The sequence below is a fragment of the Propithecus coquereli genome, unplaced genomic scaffold, assembly GCF_000956105.1.
Source record: "Propithecus coquereli isolate 6110/MARCELLA unplaced genomic scaffold, Pcoq_1.0 Scaffold241, whole genome shotgun sequence".
Taxonomy (NCBI): domain Eukaryota; kingdom Metazoa; phylum Chordata; class Mammalia; order Primates; family Indriidae; genus Propithecus; species Propithecus coquereli.
In genome coordinates this window covers 3,505,305-3,515,843 of record NW_012147964.1, presented here as the reverse complement: position 1 = coordinate 3,515,843, position 10,539 = coordinate 3,505,305, and the positions used below count along the sequence as shown (strand labels likewise).

At 60.4% G+C, this 10,539-nt stretch overlaps 1 protein-coding gene across 1 annotated transcript; it reads right to left on the bottom strand.

Moving 5' to 3' along the window:
* Positions 1–3,910: 3,910 nt before the first annotated feature.
* Positions 3,911–10,539, bottom strand: SLC39A3 (solute carrier family 39 (zinc transporter), member 3). Its single transcript, XM_012646252.1, has 3 exons — positions 10,412–10,539; positions 8,779–9,110; positions 3,911–4,833 (listed from the first exon to the last, which is right to left on the bottom strand). The coding sequence occupies exons 2-3, from the start codon at positions 8,986–8,988 to the stop codon at positions 4,099–4,101; spliced, it is 945 nt and encodes a 314-aa protein (XP_012501706.1). The 5' UTR covers positions 8,989–9,110; positions 10,412–10,539; the 3' UTR covers positions 3,911–4,098.

Sequence of the window (10,539 nt, the reverse complement as noted above, 5' to 3'; positions counted from 1 at the left end):
CCTCAGCACCCAAGAACAGGGAGAAGGATTCTAGGGTCTTCACAGACAAGCCCCCGGGCCCTGCAGCAGCCCCTGCTGGTGGGGGACAGGGAAGGACCCTCCTCTGCCCTGGGAGCCTTGGCCCCTCCCCACCTGCAGGGGGGCACTGGACAGGTCGGGACAGCCGGGGAGTTTTTACTGGTGACAGGCTGGTCACAGACTTGCCTGAAACTGGTGCAACTCAGGGCTCATGCTGGGTGCAGGACGGCGGCTGGGACAGGTGGGACACGGCCCCCTCTCTTCCTGGCTGGGCAGAGGGCCTGGAGCGGGTGGCCAGGACAGTGTGGCGGTGCTGTGACCCGGGACACACCGTCCCATCTGCTGATGCTGGTTTTTCTGGGTCCCCAAAAGATGTGGAGGGGCCAGGGGACCGGCGCTCCCTGTCCCCGCCCCACACTAATAACTTCTGCAACAGAAACGCAAACACGAGACAAGGGAAGCCCGACACGCTGTTATTACGGCTGATTCAACCCGGAGGCCGGTGCCGCCTTGCCATTTTCTGCTCTTTTGTCTCCAGATCGGGGGCGGGGGGACCACTCCATCCAGCTGCCTCTGTGCTGAGAACGCCCACGGGGGGCTCCCAAGGGAAGCTGCCCCCGCCAACCCAGGAAGGGAACCTGAGCCCAAGTCCTGAATTAACTCCGCAGCCCCAGGGCGCTGAAGGGGGCTCCTCTCCATCCCGCCCCGAGATTGTACCCGCCTGGGCGCTGGGCGAGGCCCCAGGTCTGTGGTGGGACCTGGGCAGCGCCTGGGCCTGACTTTGATCCTTGCCTGTGACATGCCCAGGCCGGAACAAGAGCAGCCCTGGCCAAGCTAAGCAGTGTCGGGGGTGGCTGAGATCCAGCCAGGGGCAACACATTCAGATAAACGGAGCTTGGAGTTCTGCTCTTCTTCTTTTAAACAGAAACCTGTTTGTGCTATTAGGGAGTGAGCTGTCCAAGCTCTGGTGGCTGCTCCTGGTCCTTGCCTGCAGGTCAAACAGCGGGCGCCTCCTGTGCCCTCCCATCGGTCCGTCTCTGTCTCTGTCACGATCTGGCCCTTGTGCACAATCCATCGTCACTTGCGCTGGGTCTTCCTATGAGCTGGGGCTGGTCTCTGCCCCTGGGCACTGTGGACATTTGGGGGCCGGAGCGTTCTCTGGGGTGGGGCCGTCCTGGGCGCTGCAGAGTGCTGAGCAGCGTCCCTGCCTCCACCCACCATGCCAGGAGCTGCCTGTTACGACCACCACAGATGTCCCCAGACACAGCCCAGTGTCCCCTGTGGGGCAAAGTCCTGAATCCCCCCGACTGAGTAAGAATCACAGTCAGTGAGAGACACCCCTGAGAAGGAGGCCTCTGGGCTTCTGCAGGCCATGGGACACTTCCAAAGTGCCACAGAGATGGATGAGGCCTTCCATGGCGGGTGCGGGCCCGCCTGGCAGTGCTTGTAACGTCCAGTTGCCAGGCAGGGGCTGGTCTGTGGCTGCAGGCAGTGACAAATCCACAGCCTTCCTCAATCGGAAGCTCCTGTTACCGGGTGACAGTGCGCTGTGGTCACAGCCACCGGGCAGCCTCAGAGAGGCTGGGCCTCAGGAGCAGCCCTGTTTCTCCACCTGTCGGGTGGGCGAGCTGACTGCCCTACTACTCACCCCAACATGGAGCAGCTCTGATTTCCTCATTAAGAGTGGGGAAAGCGGACCAAAACCAGCCTGAGACACCCTGTGGCCTCTGCAGCTGGCCGAGCCCGCCCTGTCCCCTGCAGCTCCCAGGGGGCAAGAGCTCGGGGCTGCCCTGCTCCTCTGAGCACAGCAGCCGGGAGGCAGGACACAGGGGTGGGGGTCTGGCAGGCTGTGACCCTGCTATACCAGCCCAGCCTTCCCCCAGACCTCTCGGGGGTCCCAGAGTCCTTCGCAGGGCCTGGAAGTGGTTTTGCTGGGGCCGGCGGGACCCTAAGGAGAGAAAGGCAGCCGACCGGGCCACAGCCCTGCAGACTGGAGAAGTAGCAGGCGGCAGGCACATGGGGGGCCAGGGAGGCCGAGACTGCTGGGCTGAGGCCCCCAAGGTGGCTCTGCCCAGGTCCCATGGTTTCTAACTGTGGCCCTGAGGGTGTGCAGGAGACCGGTGGGGTGGGCGCTTGGAGCCTTTCCACACCGTGGGGCCCCTTGGTGGCTTGGTGGTGCCCTTGGGGGAACGACGTGGTCTCGGAGGCTCCTCTGAGGAGAAGGGGAGGAGGCAGCTTGGGGCCCTCAGGCTGGGGTCGGCAGGCTCACTGGTGTCCCCGGGATACCCTGAAAAGCTGACGGCTGGTGGGAGGGGAAGACCGCATCTCCTGCTTTCGGCAGAGGTGGGGACCCCGAGCAAATGGCGCTCTGCCCCGACGTGGGGCTCCGTGGGATTTGCGTGCAGACTGCAGACTGCCCCTGGAAGGGGTCCAGGCTTCACCAACCCAGGGCAAAGGCCAGTGGTGGAACCTTCTGGTTCTTGGGCATGGTTTCCAGGTGAAATGGCAGGCGGAGGTAGAAAAACACCGTTTCAGACACGGCGACGCTCCTACCCCAACGGGGCCACTGTCCTGGCATGGGGACGGGGTCAGGCTACCCAGAGGTCAGAGACGGTTCCCAGGAAAAGATTCAGACAGAAGCTCCTAGGAATGGGCCCAATACTCCCGACGGCAACAGCAGGGACCCCGCTGAGTGGAAGTTGGGGGGTCTCGGACCACATCCCAGGCCCCCAGGAGTTGGGGGTGAACTCTGGTTTATTTCCTGAGACTTGCTAACAACTCCTAAGGGGGCCAGGGCTGTCTCGAAGGTCATTTCTTCCTGGGCCTGTGCCCCGAGGGGCTGAGCCAGCCACAGCAGACAAGTCATTGGCGGGGCCTGGAACCCCCCCTTTGGCCGCAGTGGCAGGGAAGGCCCTACCGAGCCCAGGGCCACGGGCCGATGGGGGCCCCTTCTTGTCAGGGGACTAACTGGTCCCCGCAGCTTGGTCTTCCGAGCACAGGACGGGAATCCGGATGCTGGGCCCTGATGCCAGCCAAGCAGATGAGGGAAGACAGGGGGGCAGCCAGTCGCAAGGAGGCCCCAACAGAGCTGGGAGAGACGGAGGCCCAGGCTGCCAGCCCGGCTCCCTCGTGCCACGCCATGGGCGCTTCAAGCAGGCAGAGCTAAGTCCCTGGAGGAAAGCGTCTCACCAACGCCCATGTCCCAAGACAGGCCGCCCGGGTTACCAGGACAACGGGCCAGGCGAGGAGAGGTTGCCGCGGAACCAGAGCCCTGGGCTGGCCCTGCCCACGTTCGGCGGTTTATCTCTGGGTGGTGACTGGTTTCGCCATGTGGCATGTCTAGTGGGGGGATCGCACCACGGGGCCTGCCCCACGGCCAGTGGGGTCCGTCTTCCTCTGGAGACCCCGGGCATGTCTGGAGCTGAGCACCAATGGCCAAGCGACGCTCACCCGGCCTGGTGGTCCCAGTTCCTCCCTGCTCCAAGGGGCCCCACAGGGAGAGGGGGCGGGGCAGCGCTGAGGGCTCGGGGTGCATCGCGCTCTGTGGCAGGAGGGGCAGGGCCCGGGCCGTCTAGCTGTGGAATGGGCGTTCCACGCTGAGGGGTTCCTTTCAGAAACCACCCGAGGTGCCCCATCGCAGCGACTGGAACCTCTGATAAACCTTGGGACACTCTCGGGCCCTGGGGGAGGCTGGCGGTGGGGTCAGGTCTCAGCAATAGGGCAGGACAGACGACGGAGGCCTTGGAGCCTCCCAACTGGCTCCTGCGCTGCAGACGGCGCTGCCGCCGTCCCATCCTCCGGCTGCAGGTGCGCACCACCCATCCCCACCCCACTCCACCTCCGGCGAGTGACGAGACCCCTTGCCTGAGGTTGACAGGCCATGCAGCTTCGCTGAATACTTTTAAGAGAAGTATTTCCAAAAGGGCAGGGCCCTGAGGCTTGGGGCGCAGGGTCTGGGGCGCAGCAGTCCGGAGGCCCCTGGTGCCCGGGCAGAGTGGGGCTGCGGCGTTCCCTCTCGCAGGACGCGGCCTGTGTGTGGCCAGGGCTCCGGGCTCTGGCAGCGAGGACGGGCGAGGACACTCACCACTTGAGGAAGACCATGCCGGCCAGGACGGCGTAGCCCAGCACCAGGAAGAGGACCTTGAGCAGGCGCTCACCCTTCTCCTCCAGCTCCTTGGCCAGGATCTCGAGGAAGGCGACGAAGAGGAAGGTGCCGCCTGCCAGGCCCTGCAGCAGCGCGGAGGCCACGCTGCCAGACACACCCTGGCTGCTCTCGATGCCCAGGCCCACACTCACGCCCAGCGGGATGGTGACGCTCACAGCCACCGCGAGCTTGGCTGCGTCCCTCAGGGGCATGGCGTTCCTGGCCATGCTGACGCCCAGGGCCACAGCCACTAGCGTCTCGTGGACGGCCACCCCCACGAACAGGCTCACGACCTTCTCGCCCTCCTCCTGCAGCCCCAGGGCCAGGCCCTCGAAGACCGAATGGGCCGACAGGGCGAAGACCAGGCTGAGCAGGCGCACAGGGCTGGGCCGCGCCAGGCCCTGCATGCTCAGGCTGGGGCCGTGGCCGTGGGGCTCCACGTAGAGCGCATGGCCCCTCGCGGCCCCCATGAAGGGGCTCTCGTACTCTGAGTCGCTGCCCACGTCCGAGCCGGCGTTGAAGGTCTCCAGGTCGATGAAGGACGGTTTCTCCTTGCGGAAGGTCAGGACCAGCTGCTCCAGGAAGACCGTCATGAAGAAGCCCAGCAGCAGCAGCGTCTCAGCCAGCGGGTAGTCGGTGCTGATGTGCACGGCGCTCAGGACCTTCTGGAGCTGGGGCGGGGACGCGCGGGACAGAGACACTTCACCGTTTGATCGGAAAAGCACAGAAACGCCTGATTCACACTGAGGTTAAAAAAGAGCGGGGGAGGGAGGGAGGGAGGGCTTGCCCATGATGGATTAAAAAACAACCATCCCAAGGAATGGTAAGGAATCCCGAAGTCTCACGTCACAAGGACCGAACGATTTTAAGGTACCGCAGTGGCTTAACTGGGGCCACCAAAAGATATGTCCACGCAGAAGCTCAGGACGAGACCTCATTGGGAACAACTGAACGTGATTAGGGTGCTAGAGACTGCATCGTGTCCTCTCCCTGCTTATATGTCAAAGTCCCTCAACACCCAGTAGCTCTAAATATAATATTTGGAGATAAGATCTTTAAAGAGGCAATTAAGTTAAAATGGGATATTGGGGTGAGGCCCTAATCTAATAGATCTAATAGGACTGGGTTTTTTTGGTTTTTTTTTTGTAGAGACTGGGTCTCCCTCTGTCAACCAGGCCGGACAGCAATGGTGTCATCACAGCTCACTGCAGCTTCCAACTCCTGGGCTCAAGCCATCCTCCCGCCTCAGCCTCCCCAGTAGCTGGGACTACAGGTGTGCACCACCACATCCAGCTAATTTCTAAACTTTTTGTAGAGGCAGAGTCTGGCTATGTTGCCCAGGCTGGTCTCAAACTCCTGCCATGAGCGATCCTCTCGCCTCCGCCTCCCAAAGTGCTGGGATGACAGGTGTGAGACACTGTGCCCGGCCCAGGACTAGTTTTCTCATAAGAAAAAGAAGAGACACCAGGGACAACCGTGTGAAGAGGCGGCAAAGAGAGAGGCTTCAGGAGAACCCGCTCTGCCGGCCCCTTGACCTTAGACTGTGGTATTTCACTACGGCAGCCACAGGAAGCTAACGCAGAAGGTAAGATGTCACCCCAGGTTCCCCGTGACAGGCACCCTTACAAAAGGCAGAAAAGGAGAAGTTGGGACGGCTGGATATAGCCTGAATGACTTGCCCACATGGACTGGGCAGAGATGCCCAAATGACCCTCTCTTAGTCACAGCAGGACCCCACGAAGCTGGCACCTCCTGGCCCCAACCCTGCCGTTAGAACTCCCCCTGGGAAACCGGCTTGGGTAATGCCCTGGACCCAATTAAGGCTTCTTCGGCACACACGTCCCCTGAGCCGCTCACTTGCTCTCCCTCGCTCCCTCCACCCACCAGCTGAGCTCACCCTCCCCCTGGGACCTGTGACTGCTCCTGCTGTCCCCCCTGTGTCTCACCCCACTCTCTCCTGGTCAGGGCTCCCCTAGAGAGGGGCGGTCGTGGTAGGAACAAACTGCACGTGGGTCAGACGAGAGCCGCGAGGGCGTCTGCACCACAGACAAGCTTCCTGAGAGAGAGGAGCCTGGTCGCTTAGGCACCAGACCTTCAGGATAAAGACGTGTCCCAAAGGGGCGCACGCACACACACGCGCGCGCGCACACACACACACACACACACACACACACATAGTGGTTCTCAACTGGGGTGATTCTGTGCTCCCAGGGGACACCCGACGATGTCTAGAAACATTTTTGGTTTTCATGACCGGGCTGGGGACAAGGTACTGACATTTGAGGCCAGACCATTCTCTGGGGTGGGGCCATCCTGGGCCCTGCAAGGCACTGAGCAGCGTCCCTGCCTCCACCTGCTCCGTGGCAGGAGCACCCCTAGTAGTGACAACCTCAAATGTCCCCAGACATGGCCCAGGGTCCTCTGGGGACAGGGTCACCCCTGGGTGAGAGCCCACCTGCAGCAGAGGCCGTTTCTGTAGAGAAGCCATATGATTTGCTCCCTGGGGATCTACTAAAGGCCTCCCACGTGTCTCGCCTGGGGACACGCAGCTCACGAGGAAGTCCAGGTACGCCCAAAGGGACAAACTCATCAGGACAGATGAGACACACACACACAGAGCCGGGAGCCAGGCGCCATTTTCTGCGGGGTGTCTGAGGCTGTGGGGTCCGGAGGAGGGACTACGTCCCTGAGGGCAGGGGTGCGGCAGGGGGATGGTTTGGGGAGTCCTGAGAAGGTTACGTGCGAGGAAGGGGGAAGGGAAGAGCGCAGACTGGGGATGACATGACAGCTGTGTGGGACAAGGGGGGCTGGCTGTGGCACTTGGGGTACAGAATGCATCAGAGACAACTAAGTTATTTCGTTTTTTGTAGAGACGGGGTCTCGCCATGTTGCCCAGGCTGGTCTGGAACTCCCGGGCTCAGCGATCCTCCTGCCTCAGCCTCCCGAGTGGCTGGGATTGTAGGCGTGAGCCACTGTGCCTGGCACAACTGAGATTTTTATCCTCATCGGTGCCAACTGTTAGTTTTCGATGCTGCATAACAAATGAACACAGACTTAGCGGCGCCAAACAACTCAAATGCATCGTTCTGGTTCTGAACGTCAGAAATCCAGGCACAGGTTGGCTGCGTCCCCTGCTCAGGGTCTCACTGGGCTGCAACCTCATCTGAGGCCCTGGGTCCTCTTCCAAGCTCAGTGGTGGTCGGCAGAATCCACTCCCTCGAGGGTGAGGTCCCCATGTCCTTGCTGGCTGTTGATGGGGACAGCTCTCAGCACTGAGAAGCCGCCCTCGGGGCCTTGCCTATGTCTCCCCTCTTGCACAGCGTTGCTTTTTGCTTCTCCGAGGCCAGCAGGAGGGTGACGGGCTTGCCTGATTAGTCCATACCTCCTAGTCACTCTCCCTTTGGATTACTCGATGTCAACTGATCAGGGGCTCTCATCACAGCTGCAAAATCCCTTCTGCTGGACGAAATGGTGGTGGGACTGACACCCCACCATGGTCCCAGCCCCACCCAGAGGAGAGGGCTGGTAAACTCAGGGCTTCCGTACCTCGTGGAGCAGCGGGGAGAACAGGGGGTCCTCACACCTCCACCAAACATGTAGCACAACGCAAACCCAACCAGCACATCTGGCATTGGCCCAGAGAGACGAAGCAGCTCATCTGGGGTCCCCCAGCAGGCACAGCAATGGCCCATCTGGCTGTGGCCCTACAAGGGCTCCTGATGTCATTGAGCTCAAGGACCAGGTCATTTTAGGAGCTGGGGCAGACAGACTCCAAGATGGGCCCCAGTGATTCCTGCAGGGTCCTCACCCCTTGAGTGTGGGAGGGACCTGGAACTTGCTTCCAACTAGCAGAACACTAGGGCAGACGGGAAGGGACACCACTTCCATCACTATGATACACAAGACTGTGACTTCCATTTTGCAGGCTGGCTCTGCTGTCTCCTCTGCTTGCAGATGAAGCAACTGACCACCCGGGTAAGGCCCACAAGGCAAGGCACCAAGCGCTGCCCCTGGCCGACAGCCAGTGAGAAACAGGACCCCATGGTCTGAAAACCAGCAAGGAACTGAATCTGTCTTACAACCACATGAGCTTGGAAGCCGACCCATCCCTAGTCGAACGTTCAGACGAGACCACAGCCCAGGAGACGCCTTGATTGCTGCCTTGCGAGATTCTGAAGCAGTGCCCAGACGCCTGACCCACAGAAACGGTGAGATAATAAATGTCTCTTGTCTTAAGATGCTAAGTTTGTCATAACTCATTATGCAGCAATAGCTGACTAACACGGGAACGGAAGAAGAAAGGCCACACTTTCCAGCTTCTGGACAGAGTGTGTGCTACCTGGGGTGGGTGGTCTAGTTTGAAAATTTATCAGGTGACAACCAACAAGCCCACCAGTTGGGAATCTCAGGCCTAATCCAAACCCCTTGTTTACCAGGTAAGGCACAGAGAGGGAGAGCAACAAATGCACAATCACAGAGCAAATTCATTTTCTATCTCTCATCACCCTCACAGCATCAAGGCCCCCACTGAACTTGGGGCCTGCATTGAAAACGCATCACGGCCCCTTGCCCATGAGGTGGCCGCGGGCTGCTACCACTCCCCAGGGAGCTCGTACCTTCTCTCGCACGGCAGGCAGCAGAGCATTGAAGCAGGTGGCCAGGAAGACCCCGCCTCCAAAGGTGTTGCAGAGAGAGAGGATCTTTTTTGAGCGATGGGCCTTCTCAAAGTCTGTCTCGATGATCTTCACGGGGACCAGAGAGCCCAGCAGCATGAGGAAGAACACGCCCACCATGCAAAGGATCTTGGCCACCAACAACTTCACCATGGTGGCGGCCTGGGCTGCTCCGGTCACCGCAGGGCCCAAACCATGTGCAGGCACACACTCCGCCCCACGCTGTGCTACCGGGCCAGGCCACGTGGCTGGAGGCTCATGCCTCAGTCCAGCAACTGTGAACATGAGGGGCAACCGCGTTAGCTGTCCAATTATCTAACCAGCTCAGGTGACCGAGGCCGTCACACCAAGAACTTCACTCCATTCTCCAGCTTGGTACATGTCACTGCCTCCTACAGAAAATTCTCCAGTGCTGTGGCATCTACCTGTGTGTGTCTGTTTAAATTAACTGAAATTAAATAAAATCTAAAATTCAGCTCCTCAGTCTGTCGCGCCACATTTTAAGTGCTTGGTAGCCACCAGAGCCTACGTTAGGCAACACAGACAGAGAACATCTCCATGGCTACAGAATGTTCTACTGGATGGTGCTGCTCCAGCAGCTTCTCACCGCCCTGACATAAAATGACAATTCTTTACCCTGAGGCTGGAGCTCTGGACAGTGAGAATGTGCCAAGCTTGTTCGTGCCTCAGGGCCTTTGCATGGGTTGTTTTCTGCCTGGAACACTCCACACACCCCTCCCCCCGCAATCTAGTGATATCTCCTTGTCTTTTGGTTCACTGCTTGCAGGACTCCTCAGAAGGGCCCCCTCCGGCTGACCTCCGCTCTAAACCGTGTGCCTTGTACCTGCCACACAAGAACAGAAGCTCAGCAACTACTGGCTGAATAAACGGGCGAGCTGAAGTGTGTGGACACTGACCAGGGCCTCTTTATGTGACTCAATGGGCCAAAGAGGGGTATATTTCACCCTGGACTCCAAAATGTCACCGTTATTAGGAGGAATCTCGGCCCCTTCCCTGTCCTTGGGGTTTCCCCCCAACCCCAGGTCCCTAGCTCTTCCCATAGCCCACTCCCTCTCTTCATTCAGGTCTTCAGATCTCTGCTCTGAGGTCGGCCGTCAGAGAGGCCCCCTGCATCCCCTTCCCTGGCGTTATTTTCTTCTATCCTGTGCTACACGGGGAACTACATCATTTAAAGTCGTTTAATGTCGTCCCTTTCCCTAGGCTGTAAGCTCCACAGGGACAGGGTGGCTGCTCTGCTCAAGCCCGGCAGCACCCAGTGCAGAGCCACAGAGACATACAGTAGGCGCCCAATAAACGCGTCCGCTAGCTGGATGCCCCAGTCTGTAGAGTGGGGTTGAGGAAGACCTGGACGCTCTCAAACTGGAGGCTGATCGGGCCGGGCCACGGAAAAGACAGGCTCATTCATTCATTCAGCACTTATTGAGCGCCTCCTGTGTGCCTCGCACTGTCAGACGCCGGAGCCGGGCCTCGGCTAACGGGCGGGCAGAGTCCACCAGGCTACTGGCCGCCCAGTCGCGCCCCGCCGCTCCGGGCCCCCTCCCACGGCCGCACCTACCTCCGTCGGGCCCCTCGCCCGCCGTCCAGGGCCGCCCGAGGTCCAACCGCCCTGCGGTCCCGACCCCACAGCCTCGGCCTCCAGCAGCACCAGCTCGGCGCGCCGCTGCCCACGCCCCGCCCACACCC